The 21,705-nt window shown below is 39.6% G+C and overlaps 1 protein-coding gene across 1 annotated transcript in view; it reads left to right on the top strand.

Moving 5' to 3' along the window:
• Positions 1-21,705, top strand: part of LOC124390691 (contactin-4) — a 149,462-nt gene that overhangs the window by 61,237 nt on the left and 66,520 nt on the right. Inside the window, exon 2 of the mRNA XM_046856711.1 lies at positions 18,011-18,146. Within this exon, the coding sequence (XP_046712667.1) occupies positions 18,080-18,146 (67 nt within the window). The 5' untranslated portion in view covers positions 18,011-18,079. The remainder of the gene's footprint in view (positions 1-18,010; positions 18,147-21,705) is intronic.

Genomic DNA, 21,705 nt, shown 5'->3' with positions numbered 1-21,705 from the left:
ATAACACATAAATCCACAATAATAAAAGTACAGTTGCTGGGGAATGACATGTGCCATACAGAACAATACACCCTAATGGTAGCATACATAATTGCACTGTACACAGTTGCTACACAGCATCGCAATAAACCAGATCCATTGGCTGCAGAATTGAGAATTATTACCAGCCATAAACATTGCAAGATAGTTAGAGAGTAAGAGGACAGCTGAAATAGAAATAGGCATTATGGTAATGGATTAACCTCATGATGATATATACAATATTTGACAAAAGTAAGTACACCCCTCACATTTCAGCAACCATTTTATTATATGTTCTCAAGAGACAATACTATAGAAGCAAAAATGGGATATACGTTAAAGAAGTCAATGTACAGCTTGTATAGCAGTACAGATTTACTATCTTCTAAAAATAACCCAACATAAAGCCAATATTGTCTATATAACTGGCAACAAAAGTAAGAACACCCTAAGTAAACATGTCAAAACTGTGTGACCACCATTGTTATCTAGCAGTGCCTTAATCCTCCAGGGCATGGAATTCAATTGAGCTGTACAGGTTGATGCTGGGATCCTCTTCCACTCTTTTATAATGACATCAGGAACTGCTAGATGTTAGACACATGGCGCTTCTTCACCTTCCGCTTGAGGATGTCCCACAAGTGCTCAATAGGGTTCAGGTCTGCAGACATACTTAATCACCTTCACCTTCAGCTTCTGCAGCAAAGCAGTTTTTATCTTGTCATATTGTTCAGATACATTTAGATTAAGTACAGATAAAGACAAACATTTAAACATTCAGGTATTTACCTACCATCCCAGCCATTGATATTTTAGAATATTAAAATTCATTGTCCTGCTTCCAAATGACAACTTCACTAATCACCTGGTGTATAAGTGTTCCATCTTATAGAGAAAATAGAGCATTAAGCTGTGTAATTGTATACATATAGTATTCTGTCTATATATCTATATGAATGTTTATTGATAAAATACCTGGTCACACAATATTCTGTAAAAATCATATTGTTCATCATATTGTTCATCATAAACTTGCAAATGTTTACTTTCTTAAAAAAGAAATGCAGGGTGTTACTTTAAAAATATTAAACATTTATCATTATTTGCCACAATGTTTGAGTTGGAGTTAAAAATAAATGTTAAGTGTTCCTTGGGGGGCACATTTCAGATGTTGTTTTATTAAAAACATTGGGGGTCCCAATGTCTTGTGCCCATAAGACACAAACAAAAAGGGCTCCAAAAAGCTAGTGTATAGGTATTGTGCAGTGGCGGGTCGTACATTTGGTACCTGGGCCTTCAGTGGGGATTTACCCAACTTAATCCACCTCTTAATACTACCACTATCATATCACAATTATAGAAACCATCAATACTATCCAAAAAAACAATATTACAACACGTGGCATTACAGAGAGAGAGCTACCACCACAACTGTGCCGCGTACATCATCTGAAGCAGTTCAGAATCATTATTTGTCTAATAACATGACAAAAACATAAAATTTTGAATAAAAATAAATAAATAAATAAAATACATACCTCAGCCCTTTACAGGGCTGAGACAATGTAGCTAGCTTCGCGGTTGGCCAACCTCTCCTCAAAATGTCTAGATTTTCTGGAAAAGTCCGCCTTGAAAATGGATTTTTAACTATGTTCGAGACCAAATTAATTACTCTTCCACCATAAGCAAAAAAAAAAAATTTCCAACTGAAATATATTAATGTGTGCAGATCATGTTTTCCTAATCGGCTGTAACAGTTTCCCTCTGACCAACCAATCAAAGGGTGGAAAAATGCTGACATTATTGTGAGGCGAATTTGAAATCTGATTGGTTAAAGCTGCTAAATAAAGCTTGCTAATATAGTTAAGGTACATCTGCCAGCATTACTGATTCTGAAGGCCCTGAGCAGATTAGATTGACATGGCAGCACATAGAGGCTGAAATCTGATTGAACAAAATATCTAACATTCACATACACGCAGTGCAGCCAAGAAAAAAAGTTACGAAATGAAGAGCTACGAAATGAAGAAAATAGACTGTTGCAAATAAATCAATACAATTTCATGAAACAAATATTAGAATTCATGTTGTAAATGTCAGTGCTTCTGATAGTGTCCAGGCCAGCACAGAAGGCCTTGCTGGCCCTGATGTCCCACCAATGGTATTGTGTAGATTTCAGGCAACAAGATGAAGTGCATGTGATATTTATTAAAAGGATTTATCATTAACTAAATTTAGGTACAGTTGACAATTAAAGCCCAAATAGACACGACAAAGTAAGATGGCTCTTTGCAGAGTACTGTGTAAGTTCACTCATTTATTGAAAATATTCAAGCTGAATCTTTTTTTTTCACATTCAATGGACATTTTGAGTACTTTGCTTTATGTAAGCCAAATTAATGTGGCAGTGGGATTAAGAAGTATACACTTGGTTCCTATTTTCTAAACCAAAAAGCTGTTTTTGTTCCCCATCTAAATACCCACTTATTCATTTAATATGTAGCCTTGGAGTATACCTCGATGGTATTTAACTTAGTAGCTTGAGCATAAGGAGTATTTAACTCAATAGCTTGAGCATTTTTGCTACATGTTGGTGAAATCACAATATTTTCCTCTTTTGAATCACCACCTATTCTAAACCAAAAGACTCTCAATCACACAAAGGGCAGTTATTAAGTTTTACCATTTTATTCTAACTATTTAGAGATAATGCAATTTCTTTATTAAATAAATCACAATCGAAGCAAACAAATGCACAAGTTAAGCAAACTGAGAACTAAGTATGAAAAAAAAGCATGGGGTGAAATATCAGAGGAGTGACATAAACAGAAGCAGTTTATCAAAACAACAGAGACTAAGTAAGCGAGGGAACACTAAAATTATGTTCATGGATTAATCAGGTAAGAACGTCTCTAGGTTACGTATGTAATCCTAGTTCCCCGAGGAAAAGAGACGCTGCGTTGCAACGCTTTGTTAACGCCCCATGTTGTCCCTGCTCTGAACCACGTGTGAAATCTAGCTAATAGGCAAGTCGTAACGTCATCAGCGGGCGACACTGGTTTCTGCACAGAGAGAAGGTAAGCGCTGCAGGGATGCAGGGACTGTGGCACGTGGACGCAGCGTTTAGTTCCCTCAGGGTACTAGGGTTACATGCATAACCTAGAGACGTTCCCCATTTGGGAACTTTGAGCTGCTTCACAACTCTTTGGGAATGAGGTGTCCAATCACACCACACTGACCAGCCTAGTGTGTAAGCACCTCAACAAATGCACGTAGGACAGAGGCGCCTGGAGTGGCTCTGAGGTCAAGATCGTAAAACATGACAAAGGTCAGCGAGGTGGACCAGCACGCAGCATCGCAGATGTCTTGGAGTGAGATTCCAGCGGACCAGGTTGTAGAGGCCACCACATTCCGGATGGAGTGAACCTTGACCCTCATAAGATGATTAAATGTTATCCACTACCTACCTGCTGAGAGTCTGCTTGTATGGAATCCTTTCCTGTTGGGGCCATAACAGACAAACAGCTGCTCTGACTTCCTCCACGGACTCGTCCTGTGGAGATAAGCCTGTTTTGCTTCTCCTGGTCGGGGGCTTGGAACGGAGGAGGGCAGAACGCCTGCAGCACAACAGGTTGTGCGGGAGCCGTAGGCACCTTAGGTATGTACCCAAGTTTCGTGTAAATAAAAGCGCTGGTCATGCCAGGAGCACATTCCAGGCGAGACGGGGCCACGGACAGAGCCTGCAGATCCCCGATCCTCTTCCCCGTCATGAGGAAAGCGGTCTTCACCAACAGGGGCCGGCTCAGCCTCAGACAGGCACTCTAATTCGTGTCCCGGGCCTAAGCCTTCGGGCGCCGCGGAGGAGAAGTGTCACCAGAGGGTGTGTACCCAGCAACTGCCTCGCAGGTGGGGCAACATAAGGCACGATAGCGGACACGTCAACAGCTGCCACCTTGTGGCATACGACCTCCTCGTGGAGGGAGCCCTGGAATGGAGGATGGCCTCTACTACCTCAGCAGAGAGACCAGCTTCTACAAACTGTGCCTCGGGGGCCACAGCCACAGCCTCCACAACTCCGAGCGGGGGTGAACCAGGGTACCCCTGCCTGTGAGAGGAGATCCCTCCTGGGGGGAATTTTTCAAGGAGGGCCCTTTAGGACACCAGGTCCACAAACCATGGTCTGCCCAACCATTGGAGACGGGCTCCTTTCTTGCGAACTCTCTACAGAACTACGGAAATACAGAAGGCGTACAGACGTAACCTCGGCCACATCTGCACTATGGCATTCAGCCCTAATGGGGCTGGGTGAAAGAGAGAGAACCAGAAGGGACAGTGCCAAGTCTCCTGAGTCGCAAACAGATCCTCCTGGATTGAGCAGGCATCTGCTCTTTAATTCAACCGTCCCAGGATATAAACAGCTCTCAGAGAGCGGAGTCTTCCCTGGGACCACAGGAGGATCTCTTGCACCAGTTTTGTTTAAGGGGTGAGACCGAAGACCTCCTGGTGGTTGATTTTTGAGACCACCTTTGTGAAGGTGTGGGGCAAGAGTGCCAGGCCAAAAGGGAGGACTCGCTATTGGTTAAGCTTCGCCCCCGAAAGAAAACTTCAGGAACCTCCTGTGTGCGGGAAGGACGGCTATGTGGAAGTATGCGTCCTTTAGATCTATCATGACAAACCAGTCCTCGGACTTGATCGCGAGACACAATCTCTTTGAGGGTGAGCATCCTAAACCTTAGTCTCATGAGTGAGCAGTTCAAGGAGCGGAGATCTAGAATCGGACGCAACCCGCCTTCCTTCATCAGAACAACAAAGTACGGGCTGTAGTAGCCTTACTCTCCGGCTGAGGGGGGAACCACCTCAAATGGCCCCTTTCCCCAGGAGAGCATGTGTTATGCAGAGATATGGAGGCGGAAGCCGAAATACCAGCAAACAGAGTTTAATTAAGAAAAAAGGCAAAGCCAACACAAAACTCACACCGGAAATGGAGAGTCACAGACGAAAGTATATATCCGCTCGGGACGAGTAGTCCAGAGATGCGCGTGGGAAAGCGCGGTGCTGGGCAGGAAAACAGGAACGTAATCCACACAGTGCATACAAACACAGCCGTATCGGGAGGATCGGGGTAATCCAGGGTGCGCTCCGGAAGGGAAGCGCAGCCGTGAAGGGAGAGAGGTCCGAGGAAACCGGTACGTAGCGGGAACGCGCATACACCGATATACACTTACATGAACCTACACGAACATGCACGAACATATAATAACGGACGGGGAGTGTACGAGAGTGAGCGGTTTATATAGGCAGTGCAATGAGTGCTTGGAACGGGTCTCAGGTGTTCTAAATGAAGCCCAATTGCGATGAGCTCCATGTGGGTGGGGCACGCAAGAGCGAAGGAGCAGGGCTTTTCCTGATGCACCAAGGTTCGACAGCCGCCGAAGGGGGCGTGGCAGGGGGATTCCTGACAGCATGCAACTCCTGTTCCAGTATCAGAACCTGCTAGGGTCCCACCATGGTGGCACATATTCCCAATGCATTTTAAATAGAGTTGTACACAAAGCACTCACTGTAACTGTAAACCACTCTGAATTTGTATATATATATATATATATATATATATATATATATATATATATATATATATATATATATACAGTGGAATCCACTTATCTCGCCCTCGGTTACCTCGACAACCCTATTAAGTCGATGTTTTTGAAGTGGAACCGCCAAATTCTCGCTTTTTCTAAGCATTTTTTATCGCTTTTTTTATGTTGCCGAACCCTAATATCTCGAGCACAAGGAGGGAAAAATTTGCCTTTTAACGTCGGTTATCTCGGTGCAGCCGCAGAAGAACTCGCGAAAGTGTCGGAAAAATCAAGCCTTACAGCTGCTACAGGTGTTGTATTGTATACTGGTGAATCTCTGCTGTTAGTTAGTGCTAGTGTTCGTAGTGTTAGTAGGAGCGCGGCGCGGGAAGAAAAGCGCAGCCGTTGAGAGAGTGCCGGTGGGAAGGCACGTACCGGGATACGCATGCGCGATAACAACGACCGCCGTGAACCAACATATACCAACAATAACGGACAGTGAGAGTGTGGAAGTTTAAATAGGAGCTGGTGATGATGCTAAACGAGCACCATATGTGCGCGATTGAAGCCGAGAGCTTCAGAGAAATCGGCCGAGAAAGCACCTGACATGCTGAAGGGGGCTGAAGGGGGTGTGGCAGGTGGATTCCTGACAGATAAACATGTACTGTATGTATTTTTATAGCATGCCTTCATCAAACAAATCGCGGCAACGCTGTTGTGTAAAAAAAACCTTCAAAAACGGGTGCATGCACGTTCTCAATTATTAACACACATCCTGTACATAAAGAAATTTCAAGCACGTTAATATATTGCCGCCATTTTGATTTTCGTTTATCTCGATCATCGGTTACCTCGATGCTTTTTGGCGACCCCCTAGGACATCGACATAACCGGGTTCCACGGTATATAATATATATATATATATATATATATATATATATATATATATATATATATATATATATATACATACCATCTTTACAGTAGTAGCAAAAGTCTTTCTATTTACGCAAGCATTTAAGTGGTAATTGAGTTTAACTGTGTTTTGACACATTTTGCAAGAGAGATGAACCAAAGAATAGTTTAGTAAAAATGACAGCTAATATGCCTATATTAGTTTTGGAATAAGTTCAGAACCCCAATATTATTGGCATTTATGTATATTTTTAAGAACTTAATCTCACCACATTCACTATGGAGTAATACTTTAGTTCTTGTTTATATATAAAGATCTCATTTACATTAGCATATTGTGTTTCTTGTGTAACAATTTCTGCCTGTGAAAGATTGACCTTTTCTATTATACAAAAATACATAATTCATATGGTTTATAATGTAATATATTTGCTAATATTATGTTAATACATTTATGGTAAGCCTCAGACTTAATACCTGGGTGGATGGACACTGACTTACATTCTGTTTTCCATGTCTAAAAGATTGTATTATTTTTTTGGTTGAATAATAATTTCCTCTCTTAATTCTAATTTGAGCCCAGCAAATGTAAGCATTCTTATATATGTAGAGGTTACATTATAGTATAATGTTTGCAAAAGTGCTAAGGGTCCCTAAAATTGGAAAACATCACCTTCAGACAAAAACAACTGCATGTCCTGTCGTTTGTTTGCTTTCTTAACCTTTTTGGTAACTAAGTTAACAATAGTGTACATTTCTGCACTTTATTGGAATCTATCAAGCATAACAATATTACCACCTGCCTAATATTGTGTTGGTCCCCCTTTTGCTGCTAAAATAGTTCTGACCCCTTCAAGCATTATCAGCAATAAATTGCGCTTTAGTGGCCTGTCTGTTGGATTGGACCACATGGGCCAGCCTTCGCTCCCTATGTGCATCAATGAGCCTTGGCTGCAAATGCACATGTAACTGGTTCACCACTGTTCCTTCTTTGGACGACTTTTGATAAATACTGACCTGATTTGGCCATTGTAAAACTTGCTCAAATCTTTAAGCTTGCTCATTTTCCCTGCTTCTAACACATCAACTTTAAGGACAAAATGTTCTCTTGCTGTCTAATATATCCAACCCAATAATAGGTCCCATGATGAAGAGATTATTCAATTCACCAGTCATGATATTATAATGTCAAAATGTTACAATATGCGTGATCGCTGAATCTGAAATACATTGACATAATGCATAGAATTTGGTGCATAGAAGGTTTGCAAAACAAATGCAAACCTTATTACCAGAATACAGATGGAAGCTACACAATTTGGTTTTACCTTGAAATAAAGAATATCGATAAATAAAAAATAAAAAAACACATTTCAATCATATTTTTTTACAAACAAGCTTTTCATATCTTGAACTGTTCTGTACACAGAGAATGACTGCATGTGGTGCACAGAGCTGCATATGATTTCAGGGCGCTTTCATTTATTTGGAAAATATTATAAAACCTGTCAGGGACCACGCTTTTGTCACAAATAGTCCTATAGTATTTTTTGCAATATAGTATTTATTTTGTGGCAAACAATAATGGTTTTCAACTGTAGTAATTTGTTTTAAATAAATAAGTAATCTTTTATTAGTAAAGTAAATAATTTAATTTTAATTTTTAATTTTTAATTGACTTGAATAAATAAATAAAGAACTGCATGGCTGTTGGTCTGGAAATGAAATTGATGTACTGTATATTATTAACCCCTAAGTAATTAATGGGTTTGTTTTGATTACACAGGAAACAGAACATTTTAGACAAGTATTAATCTGTGAAAGTGTGTAAAAGGGAAAGCACACAAACAATTATATTGTAAAAATTTGCTTTGTTTTTAACTGTACTGTAATTATAGTGTACTCTAATTACTGCCACTGTTTTATTAGTGGGATGACAAATGAGAAACAAAGGAATTGTCTATGACCTAGTGGTGGATTGTGTCGTGGTCAGCACATCTGTTCTCTCACTAGGGGAAAATAGGCCATTGAATAATCTACAGTATGACTTTCTTAATAAACCAACAATTATAAAAATAGATGCACCTTTTCTCACTTTCTTTGAGAAAGTCTTCATGTTCATTGCCAAGCTAATATTTTCATTGCTTTTACTTCATTAGCTGGTAATAGGAAGTGCAGTTTTTCCATGGTTTATAGTTTTAGCATCCTGTTTGATTAGAATAGCAATCTGATTTCATTGACATCAAATATCATGGGTAGTAGTAAAAAAGTGTTTGCCTACATGTATGTATGTACATGCATATATATATATATATATATATATATATATATATATATATATATATATATATATATATAAGTTATATACATATATAAGTTATACACTGTATATACATACATACACACAAAGAAAATAAATTGGAACCACTGTGGGGTCCCTGAGGATCAGTTTTAGAAAACAGAAGCAATAATGAAATTGAATGAAGTAATACAGATAACTGTAGTAATTCTCAAGCACTATGCCTAGAAGTCAGAAAAAGATCCTCCTTGTCACATGGCTTCTGTTACAGCATCCATTTCAGCTGCATCCATAACTATATGCATCTTCCTTGTGTTTCCTAAGGATGTGAACCAAATATCCGGTTATTGACTTGTCTTCCAAGACCTGATTGAGACTCATTGTGGCATGTGGGTCAGAAAAACAAAAAAAAGAAGCAGAAGCACAAGGATAAAAAAGAACCCCAGATCAATAGAGTTGGCTGAAATGACAAAGGGTTTGAAGGTCAGCACTTGTGGTCCCTCTGAGCAGATAATACCGGAACATAATCAATCTCATCTGATTTAATCTGTTCCTCTATCTAGGCTCGTTTTTCTCCCCACTCCTGGTCAGTTCTTTTCAATTTCTAGCCAGTGATTGCGTGTTCCCAGAGAAGTTTTGTGTAAAGAATGAGGATCAGTTCACAGTGTTGACATAGTAAAGAGAGAACTTGGATGCCCAGGTCAAAAGTGAATGGAATTGAATGAAATAAGAGTTGATATAAAAAAAAAGAGTTGATATTGTCAAATAAATTGAAAAATAAATATTGAAAAATAATTTACTGAGCATAAAGCATCTACACTAACATCCCATACAAGACTATTCTTAAATATCAAGATTAATTTAATTGGATGGTGTTTAACAAATGGTTAATCAGAAAATACAGTATGTATGTAACCATAATGATGTAACTATTAGTACAATACTATAAATGTTTAATGAGTGTTTGGGACAAGAAAATAAACTTGCAACATTTTAATGGCATTAATTTGATTAAAGCTCCCTGGTGGTCTAGTGGTTAGGATACGGCGCTCTCACTGCTACGACCCGGGTTCGATCCCCGGTCAGGGAACCAACCCCAGCCGCTCTTAGTGCTGGTCCCAAGCCCGGATAAATGGGGAGGGTTGCGTTAGGAAGGGCATCCGGCGTAAAAACGTGCCAAATCAAACATGCGATTAATGAATACGGATGATCCGCTGTGGTGACACCTAACGCGAAAAGCCGAAAGAAAGGGTTTTTTTTTTTTTTTTTTTTAATTTTATTAACGCACGATTAATGCATTTTTGTTTGACTTTTATTTTCATAAAACATCATTAAAATAAATAATGAATATAAAAGAGGTGAAATTCATATCTTCAATGCAACAAACATTTATTCATGACGTTCTTTCTTTACTTAGATATAAAAAAATAAACTCCATTGAAAAATAAATTTTTAGCACAAACATTTGTTTTACTGATGCGCAAAGTCTTAAATCAAGCACCAAAATCCGCCATTAGCACACATCTGCCAATTAAAACCGTCTGTGTGGAAACGCCTTCATGTATGAGTAATTTTTGCACTAATAATAAACATACATTTGCATAAGGCATCCATATTTGATCATGCCCATGTTGATTAGACTATTAAAAACTTAAAGGTACATTTAGAACAGATAAAAATGTGTGGTTAAGTTCCGAATAAATATTTGAATATTAAATATTCGAATGACAGCCCATATAGCTATATATAGTAGGCATATAAAACATATTAATTTCTCTATCTGTACTCTAGGTTTGTGTGTGTGTGTGTGTGTGTGTGTGTGTGTGTGTCCGTTTAGCTATGTATTGTATAAGTACTGTAATGTCACAAATTCCATTCTCAGCATGACTTAGCCCCTAGTACAGCCATCACTGCTGTCTTTTGTTTTGTTTACTTGTGTTTTGCTTTGCGGCTTTATGACATTACAACATTATGATTATCTCTTTACATGAAACCTGTCAGTAGGTGGAATATATTTAGTGAACATTCTTGAACGTTTCTCAATGTTGATGTGTTAGAAGCAGGGAAAATGGGCAAGTGTAAAGATTTAACCGAGTTTGACAAGGGCCACGTTGTGATGTCTAGACGACTTGGTCAGAGCATCTCCAAAACTGCAGCTCTTTTGGGGTGTTCCCAGTCTGAAGTGATCAGTATCTATCAACAGTGGCCAAAGGAAGGAACGGTGGTGAACCAATAACAGGGTCATGGGCAGCTAAGGCTCATTGATGCATATGGGGAGGACAACACAGGAGCTACTGTAGCTCAATTGCTGATGAAGTTAAAGTTTATAATGCTCAAAAGGTCAGGACTGTTTTGGCAGCAAAAGGGTGGGCCAACACAATATAGAGAGTGTCTGTGTGTGTGTGTGTGTGTGTGTGTTTATAAATATGTATATGTATGTATATGGTTTTTAAGTATTGGTGTGGTAAAATTTTGGTACTGTTAGAGGGAAGAAATGCAAAATATAAAATTGCTTTATTGTTTATAATTATTTTAAATAAAATGCATGTTTGGTTAAATTTTATATTAAATATTATATTTTCTTAACATTCTAGAAAAATAAAGTTACAAAAATCTAAATAATGCAATACACCTTTTTATTATATTGATTCAATATAGTAATCAATTAAATTGGCACAAATTAAATTGATTAAATAAAACTAATTATGTGGAAAATGTAAATTAAATAGTTTACATTTGTTGGACCACATTTGAGTAATACAGATGTGTATGTACAGTAAGTGTGTGTGTGTGTGTGTGTGTGTGTGTGTGTGTGTGTATGTGTGAAAGCTCTGTACCAGTAAATATATATTTACAATATACAAACACATGTACTGTTATTAATACATACAATACATATATATATATATATATATATATATATATATATATATATATATATATATATATATATATATATATATGTGTGTGTGTGTGTGTGTGTGTGTGTGTGTGTGTGTATAGGGCTATTATTCAAATAATATTAATTAATATTAATCAAATAATCGGATATGAAGTTTTTTTTGTTGTTATTAAAGAGCAATACTAAATAAGAGATAGAAAATAAGACAGGTCTTCTAAACTAAACACAATTTGTTTTTCTTAAAAAAAAAAAATGCACTTACAAGTATATTGGTAAAAACAAAACCAATTTAGTGGGTTTAATTGTCATATTACATAAAAATACAATTACAGTGCATTCAAAATATCTCCAAAAATCTTCAAAAAAAAGTTTTGTAAAAATCTATTTCAACTTACTTTAAAAAAGATAACTGCACTATATGGTGTTTTCTTTATGTTTTAGTTTGAAGTTAACCCAAACTTTGGAAACTTTCTGGTGTTTTCTTTGGCTTGAATCTTCCCTCACCCCTCGCTGTATTCTCCCCGTTTCTCCATTTTTTTCATTCTGCAGTGTAAAGCGTTACATATCCAGAGTGCTGCAGAGCTTATCGTGCAGTCAGTTGTCATCTTTGCGATGTGTTCGAGGTCATTTTCATGTTGGAAAACTGCTGTTCTACCCAGTTTCTGAAGAAAGGGTATCATGTTCTGCTTCAGAATGTCACAGTACATGTTGAAATCCATTTTCCCTAAATAAAGTGGAGCTTTCTAGTACCAGCATAGTACATGTGGCTTTGCATGGTTATACAACATACAGCTTTTATCAATTAGGGTGTACTCACTTTTGTTCCCAGCTATTTTGACACTAATGGCTGTATGTTAAGTTATTTTCAGAGGACAGCAAATATATACTGCTATTCAAGCTGCACATTGACTACCCTATTTCCAAGTTTCGTTTCTATCGTTTCTATATAATAAATGGCTGCTGAAATTTGAGGGGTGTATTGTTGTGATATCTATCTATCTATCTATCTATCTATCTATCTATCTATCTATCTATCTATCTATCTATCTATCTATCTATCTATCTATCTATCTATCTATCTATCTATCATCGTTCAATCGTCACTAGGTTACGTATGTTACCCTAGTTCCCTGAGGGAAAGAGAGCTGCGTCAAAAACGCTTTGGAAATGCCTCACGTTGTTCACGCTCTGAATCGTGTAAAATCCGGCCAATAGGCAGTCATGACGTCATTGGCGGGCGACGTCAAGCAAACCAGGAAGCTACAAAATGGGAGTGCGATGGCAGCGACATCAGCTTCTGAAAAAGGAGAAGGTAAGCGCTGCAGGGATGCAGGGAGTATGGCCCGTTGACGCAGCTCTCGTTCCCTCAGGGAACTAGGGTTACATACATAACCTAGTGATGTTCCCTTACAGGAACTGGAGCTGCGTCAAAAACGCTTTGGGAACTAGTGTCCAATCACGCCACACTGACACAGTCCCTGCCTAGTGTGTCTGAGCACAACTGGACAGAGGAGCCGAGTGTGGCTCTGATGTCGAGGTCGTAAAACCTGACAAAGGTCAGTGGGGTGGACCGGCCCGCGGCATTACAAATGTCCTGAAGCGAAACTCCAGCGGATCAGGTCATAGAGGCCTCCATACCCCAAGTGGTCTCGGTGGAAGTGTTCCAGTGCCAAAAGCACACTCTTCTTTGCGCTCAGTCTTAACCCCAATTCCTTCATGTGGGCGAGAAAGACATCTTGATGCTGGACTGACCACCTGAAGCTCTGATTGAGCTAAAACCAACCAATCGTCGATATAATTTATGCACTTGGTGAAGGTGTGGGGTGTGAGTGCTAGGCCGAACAGAAGGACCCAATATTGGTAAGCTTCCCCTGAAAGCAAACCTCAGGAACCTCCTGTGAGGAGAAAGGATGGCTATGTGGAAATAGGTGTCCCTTAGATCTATCGTGACAAACCAGTCCTCGGACTTGATCTGAGACACAATCTCCTTGAGAGTGAGTATCCTGGAACTGAGTCTCCTGAGTGCCCGGTTCAAGGAGCGGAGGAGTTCATTTCCAAAGCGCACCTCGAGTTCCTGAAAGGGAAATATATTTATATATACACCAGTTTGGAATTGGTAAAACTGTTACTTGGCTTGATGATGAAGCATGTAGGCATTCAAAAACAAGACAAAACTAATCTTCCAGTTCACTGACAGGTAAGGTTTAGATTTTTGGTGCACCCAATAGATTCTTTAGCTGTATCCCTTCTTACAATCTATTTACCCATGAAAAAAATAATAATAATAACATTTATATAAAGTAATATATTAAAAAATCTTTTTTTAAAGTTTGGGTGTCAATCTAACGACATTTGTTTGCTAGCATTTAAATACTTTACAGTTCTAATAACTGTTCAAAGAGTAAAAAAAATATATAAGGAAATAATAGCTGAATAACATGAACAAAGTTTTTCAGTGTCATACAGTAATGCATTGCAGTGTTTCTGGAAGTGCCAAAATACACATTTATTTATTATGTCCATGTCATATTGAGGCATGTGTTTGTAACATTGAAAAGAACAACGGAAATATGAAATAACCTAAAGTATAAATCTAATGTGTTTCATTGAAATGGACTACAGGGAGTGCAGAATTATTAGGCAAATGAGTATTTTGACCACATCATCCTCGTTATGCATGTTGTCTTACTCCAAGCTGTATAGGCTGGAAAGCCTACTACCAATTAAGCATATTAGGTGATGTGCATCTCTGTAATGAGAAGGGGTGTGGTCTAATGACATCAACACCCTATATCAGGTGTGCATAATTATTAGGCAACTTCCTTTCCTTTGGCAAAATGGGTCAAAAGAAGGACTTGACAGGCTCAGAAAAGTCAAAAATAGTGAGATATATTGCAGAGGGATGCAGCAGTCTTAAAATAGCCAAGCTTCTGAAGCGTGATCATCGAACAATCAAGCGTTTCATTCAAAATAGTCGACAGGGTCGCAAGAAGCGTGTGGAAAAACCAAGGCGCAAAATAACTGCCCGTGAACTGAGAAAAGTCAAGCGTGCAGCTGCCAAGATGCCACTTGCCACCAGTTTGGCCATATTTCAGAGCTGCAACATCACTGGGTGCCCAAAAGCACAAGGTGTGCAATACTCAGAGACATGGCCAAGGTAAGAAAGGCAGAAAGTCGACCACCACTGAACAAGACACACAAGCTGAAACGTCAAGACTGGGCCAAGAAATATCTCAAGACTGATTTTTCTAAGGTTTTATGGACTGATGAAATGAGTGAGTCTTGATGGGCCAGATGGATGGGCCCGTGGCTGGATTGGTAAAGGGCAGAGAGCTCCAGTCCGACTCAGACGCCAGCAAGGTGGAGGTGGAGTACTGGTTTGGGCTGGTATCATCAAAGATGAGCTTGTGGGGCCTTTTCGGGTTGAGGATGGAGTCAAGCTGAACTCCCAGTCCTACTGCCAGTTTCTGGAAGACACCTTCTTCAAGCAGTGGTACAGGAAGAAGTCTGCATCCTTCAAGAAAAACATGATTTTCATGCAGGACAATGCTCCATCACACACGCCCAAGTACTCCACAGCGTGGCTGGCAAGAAAGGGTATAAAAGAAGAAAATCTAATGATATGGCCTCCTTGTTCACCTGATCTGAACCCCATTGAGAACCTGTGGTCCATCATCAAATGTGCGATTTACAAGGAGGAAAACAGTACACCTCTCTGAACAGTGTCTGGGAGGCTGTGGTTGCTGCTGCACGCAATGTTGATGGTGAACAGATCAAAACACTGACAGAATCCATGGATGGCAGGCTTTTGAGTGTCCTTGCAAAGAAAGGTGGCTATATTGGTCACTGATTTGTTTTTGTTTGGTTTTTGAATGTCAGACATGTATATTTGTGAATGTTGAGATGTTATATTGGTTTCACTGGTAAAAATAAATAATTGAAATGGGTATGAATTTGTTTTTTGTTAAGTTGCCTAATAATTATGCACAGTAATAGTCACCTGCACACACAGATATCCCCCTAAAATAGCTAAAACTAAAAACTACTTCCAAAAATATTCAGCTTTGATATTAATGAGTTTTTTGTGTTCATTGAGAACATGGTTGTTGTTCAAATTAAATCCTCAAATAAAATTAATCCTCAAAAATACAACTTGCCTAATAATTCTGCACTCCCTGTTTATTGATTGTAGTCCTCACTCAGAAAACACATACAGTGAGGAAAATAACTATTTGAACACCTTGCTATTTTGCAAGTTCTCCCACTTAGAAATCATGGAGGGGTCTGAAATTATCATCGTAGGTGCAGGTCCACTGTGAGAGACATAATCTAAAAAAAAAATCCAGAAATCACAATATATGATTTTTTAACTATTTATTTGTATGATACAGCTGCAAATAAGTATTTGAACACCTGAGAAAGTCAATGTTAATATTTGGTACAGTAGCCTTTGTTTGCAATTACAGAGGTAAAACGTTTCCTGTAGTTTTTCACCAGGTTTGCACACACTGCAGGAGGGATTTTGGCCCACTCCTTCACACAGATCTTCTCTAGATCAGTCAGGTTTCTGGCCTGTCGCTGAGAAACACGGAGTTTGAGCTCCTCCAAAGATTCTCTATTGGGTTTAGGTCTGGAGACTGGCTAGGCCACGCCAGAACCTTGATATGCTTCTTACAGAGCCACTCCTTGGTTATCCTGGCTGTGTGCTTTGGGTCATTGTCATGTTGGAAGACCCATCTTCAATGCTCTAACTGAGGGAAGGAGGTTGTTCCCCAAAATCTCGCAATACATGGCCCCGGTCATCCTCTCCTTAATACAGTGCAGTTTCCCTGTCCCATGTGCAGAAAAACACCCCCAAAGCATGATGCTACCACCCCCATGCTTCATAGTAGGGATGGTGTTCTTGGGATGGTACTCATCATTCTTATTCCTCCAAACACGTTTAGTGGAATTATGACCCAAAAGTTTTATTTTGGTCTCATCTGACCACATGACTTTCTCCCATGACTCCTCTGGATCATCCAAATGGTCATTGACAAATTAAAGATGTGCCTGGACATGTGCTGGTTTAAGCAGGGGAACCTTCCGTGCCATGCATGATTTCAAACCATGACATCTTAGTGTATTACCAACAGTAACCTTGGAAACAGTGGTCCCAGCTCTTTTCAGGTCATTGACCAGCTCCTCCCGTGTAGTTCTGGGCTGATTTCTCACCTTCCTTAGGATCATTGAGACCCCACGAGGTGAGATCTTGCATGGAGCCCCAGTCCGAGGGAGATTGACAGTCATGTTTAGCTTCTTCCATTTTCTAAAGATTGCTCCAACAGTGGACCTTTTTTCACCAAGCTGTTCAGTAATTTCCCCGTAGCCCTTTCCAGCCTTGTGGAGGTGTACAATTTTGTCTCTAGTGTCTTTGGACAGCTCTGTGGTCTTGGCCATGTTAGTAGTTGGATTCTTACTGATTGTATGGTGTGGACAGGTGTCTTTATGCAGCTAACGACCTCAAACAGGTGCATCTAATTTAGGATAATAAATGTAGTGGAGGTGGACATTTTAAAGGCAGACTAACAGGTCTTTGAGGGTCAGAATTCTAGCTGATAGACAGGTGTTTAAATACTTATTTGCAGCTGTATCATACAAATAAATAGTTCAAAAAAACAAATATTGTCATTTTTGGATTTTTTTTTTGGTTATGTCTCTTACAGTGGACATGCACCTACGATGGCAATTTCAGACCCTTTCATGATTTCTAAGTGGGAGAACTTGCAAAATAGCAGGGTGTTCAAATACTTATTTTCCTCACTGTATTTGATCCAATGCAACTCCTTTAATTATATTGACTTGTGTTTAGGGATAAACAGTGTGAACATAAATGCATTTGTGTAAATTTCTTTCATCACAGGACTGCAGTCTATGTGCAAAGAAGTAATACTTTTAGCACAATCCAAATAGTGGTTATGGCAACAAATGTTTTAGATGTTACAGCTACAGGCAAAGCCCAGTTTCTTTGCACAATCTCTCTCTCTCTCTCTCTCTCTCTCTCTCTTGCTTGCTCGCTCTCTGGAGACTATCATAGTAGTGTGCCGACACTAAATATCAGCTGCTGTGGATCAGCTGTGAGCCTGTGGGACTGAGATTCTGCCTGTGCTTATTTGGATGAATGAATTATTAATGTGCTAGAGATTTTCCTCAAGCTCCAGCTTTGGTGCTATATATATATTTTTTCTTTCAGTATATTTAGTACTGCACTTCACTGCAGCATCTCAATCTTTTCTTCCTCTCTCACTTTTGCAGATATCAGAAGCATCGGAACATCGCTCAACTATTTTGGACAGGCAATAAAACAAAGTGTGAATTAGGATAATGAAGATCAAGGTTTTACTATTATGGCTGGCTCTAATCCTGATGTCACTCAAATGCTACCTCACAGGTACAGTATTCTGTCAGTACTTTTAACTATGCACCCGATGTTTATTGGATTATTTCCATTTCTGCACTTCACAAGAGGAGGTTGGTGCTTTATTGCACTCTATCTCACTTATTTTATTCTTTCTTGTTTAAACAGAGTACACTGGGATTAAGCTCCAGATTAGAAAAACGGCTGTTTTTTTTTTTTTGCTACATTATAATGAAATATGTAACTAAACCTTATTTTAAAAACTATTTTGAAGATCTTAAAGATTTCTTTCAGAAATTTAATTTCTTAGAAATTATAAAACCCATTCAATAAAAAGTCTTCACAATAAAACTGCAAGTTAAGTGGCCTTGACCTGCTATTACTAGGCACACTGACCTGAATTATTGAATGCCTTCATAGACTCTCTTAATCCACTCCTGCAGCATTGTGTGTTTCATACTTAGAAGAAGAGGTGGCTCAAGAACTTCCTCCCTGCGGTGAAGACAACTGCCTTTCCTAGAATGAGTGGCCCTACTCTAAATGCATCATTAATTCCCTTCATTTAAAGGACATATAAAAAGGCAAAGGAAAAGGGGGGAAAATGAATGAGGAGAGATGAGGCCCTCACCCCAGGCAAACAGGCCATTTCTATTAGCCTGACTATGTGGGAGGGAGCATTTCACTTTGTCCTTGTCAAGGTTAGGGAGAGAGACAATTTTCCTGTTGAGAACAAGCAGGTGATTCATTTCTAAAGAAGAAGAGGTGGATGAACATAGTAAAACATGCAAACAATTTTTCTAGTTGCCAATGTTTTGTATTTGTCTCTACAAGGTGACTGAATTTAAGTTAAATATGTCTGTCTGTCTCTCTGTGTTTATTTATTTTCAATACTTTGTGTTATAGATTACCTCAGCAAATACGTGACAGATAAGACTATTATTTTTATTTTGGTCTTTTATGATTTGCTATTACTTTAAGTGTTTCAGGAAGAGGTAGGTATTCAGTTGTCGCTTGAAGATAGTCAGGGACTCTGCTGTATGGACATCTAGGGGAAGTTCATTCCACCACCTCGGTGCCAGAACAGAGAAGAGCCTTAACGTATACTTACCTCTCATTTTGAGAGAAGGTGGTACCAGTTGTGCAGTGCTGGAAGATCTCAGACAGTGTGGTGCAGTGCAAGATGTGATAAGGTCTCTGAGGTAAGATGGTGCTGGTCCATTTTTGGCCTTGTAGGCAAGCATCAGTGTTTTGAATCTGATACGTGCAGCTACTGGAAGCCAGTAAAGGGAGCGGAACAGTGGGGTGGTGTGGGAGAACTTGGGCAGATTGAACACAAGTTGTGCAGCTGCATTTTAAATCAGTTGTAGTGGACGAAAAGCGTTCAGGGAAGACGTGCCAGCAAAGAGTTGCAGTAGTCGAGTCTTTGCTGGGGTTGAGTTTTAGTTGGTGAGCACTCATCCACGAAGATATGTCTGTCAAGCATGCTGAGATCCGAGCGGGGGCTGTGGTATGTGATAGAGGGAAAGAAAAGATTATTTGATTGTCATCTGCATAACAGTGGTAAGAAAACCCATGTGGGGATATGACTTCACCGATGGAGTGGGTATAGAGGGAGAAAAGGAGGGGACCAAGTACCGAGCCTTGTGGGACACCAGTGGTGAGTCTGCATGGGGCAGATGTGGATCCCCTCCATTTTACCTGGTATGAGCGACCTTCCAGGTAGGAAGCAAACCATTCCCATGCTGTTCCGCGGATACCAAGGCTCTTTATGGTTGACAAAAAAAACGTGTGGTTGACTGTGTCAAACCAATTTTATTTAAACAGAACACAGGAAGCATCCACTGTATTATGGCAGGTGGTTCCCTGACAAACGGGAGCTTTAAGGATGGATTTGGACTGTAGTTAATGTCAATAGTCTGCTACATTGACTCAGGACTCGCCCCGCAACATCGTATATCTGCAATAAATGGACATTCAGTGCAACCCAGACAAGAATGGGTTTCCTCTTGAGTCTGGTTCCTCTCAAGGTTTTTTCTTTGCCATCTCTGGGAGTTTTTTCTTGCCACAGTCGCCACCAGCTTGGTCATCAGAGACAAACTTACTTCATTGTTCATTGTTAAAAGCGCTATACAAATAAAAATTAATTGAATTGAATTGAAAGATTAGATTCAAAATAAATTCTTCTTGGATTTCAAGTGGCAGACATATTTCAGCATACACTATTTAGAGGTGACTGGGCTGAATTAGGCCTTTTATACTCAAAATGCATCAAAGAGACTATTACTTTTGTTGCACAACAAGCGGAAGAGACTTGCATGGATCAAGAAACATGCATATTGGACGTTAGATGAACTTCTAAGAAATCAAGGATGTTGGACAACAATTTCAGGTTTCACCTTTAGAATCTGATGAGAGAATGCATAGAAGACTGTGCAAAGCTGTCATCAAAGCTAAGTGTAACTATTTGGACAATTTTAGATATAAAACATATTATGGGTTGTTTAACATTTATTTGTTTACTACTTAATTCCATGCACATTCTTTCATATTTTGTACATCTTCAGTATTACATGTACAAAAACTAAACTGAACTTTCGACTGGTTCTGTCAGTGGTGTGACTGAAAGAAGGACCCAAATGCAGTACACAGACCGGAATATTATAAAGTTTTTTTAATAGAAGAAGCAAGCAGAGACAAAGTTCAAAAATAGTTCATGGTTCAGAGCAATGTAGGAAAAAACAAGTCCGATAAACAGTCCAGGGTCTGAACACAGGCAAAATGTGCAAACAGATCTCAGTAAAAAAAAAACAGAAAACAGGGCAATGCAGAAAGAGTGTCAGGAATCCACCTTCGGCTGCTGTCCTGCCTCTGCATTCTCTGAAGCTCCTGGCTTCAATTGTGCACACCTGTGGCTCATTATTCACTCATCCCCAGCTCCTACATAAATCCCTCATTCACCTGCACTTCTTGTCCGTTATTGTTGGTATGTGATGGTGTTGGTTCATGTTTGTTCGCATATGTGTTGTTGTCGCGTATTTCTGTGCGTTCTTTTCCTCTCGGACTCTGCACACTCCCCACGGCTGCGCTTTCTCTCCAAAGCGCACCCCGGATTACCCCTATCCTTCCGTGCGTTCATCACTGGACATCGTGGACCTCGCCCCTCCAGGGCGTACCACGGATATCTCATTCGGCACTATTACGGGACTACTGTGTGTTTGTGTGTTTCTCTATATTTCATTAAACCAAAGCAAACTGTGCTCCGGCTTCCGCCTCCGTTCGTTCGCCGCATGACACAGAGGAATCCAGAATCCAGGAACAGAGTTTATACTGGTACCAGGGCAAAGCAGGGTAGAACAGAGATCCAAGACAGGTTGGAAACAGAAACCAGAGCAGGCAGGATGGCAAGATATAATTTCAGGGACATGAAGAGCCGGTTAAAATAATCTGGCAGTGAGTTAATGTTTTTTGGTGTCCTTAAATACTGGGAAACGGAAAGTGCGCAACATGAACAGAAGTGTGTGCCACAGGTAGTGAACTTAAAAATAGTAAATCAGGCAATAACAACAAATCATATTCAGTTGAACCAAGTAGG

The sequence above is a fragment of the Silurus meridionalis genome, chromosome 1 (genome assembly GCF_014805685.1).
Source record: "Silurus meridionalis isolate SWU-2019-XX chromosome 1, ASM1480568v1, whole genome shotgun sequence".
Lineage (NCBI taxonomy): Eukaryota > Metazoa > Chordata > Actinopteri > Siluriformes > Siluridae > Silurus > Silurus meridionalis.
Note: the sequence above shows the minus strand (reverse complement) of the source record. Positions and strands in the feature narration are given on the sequence as shown.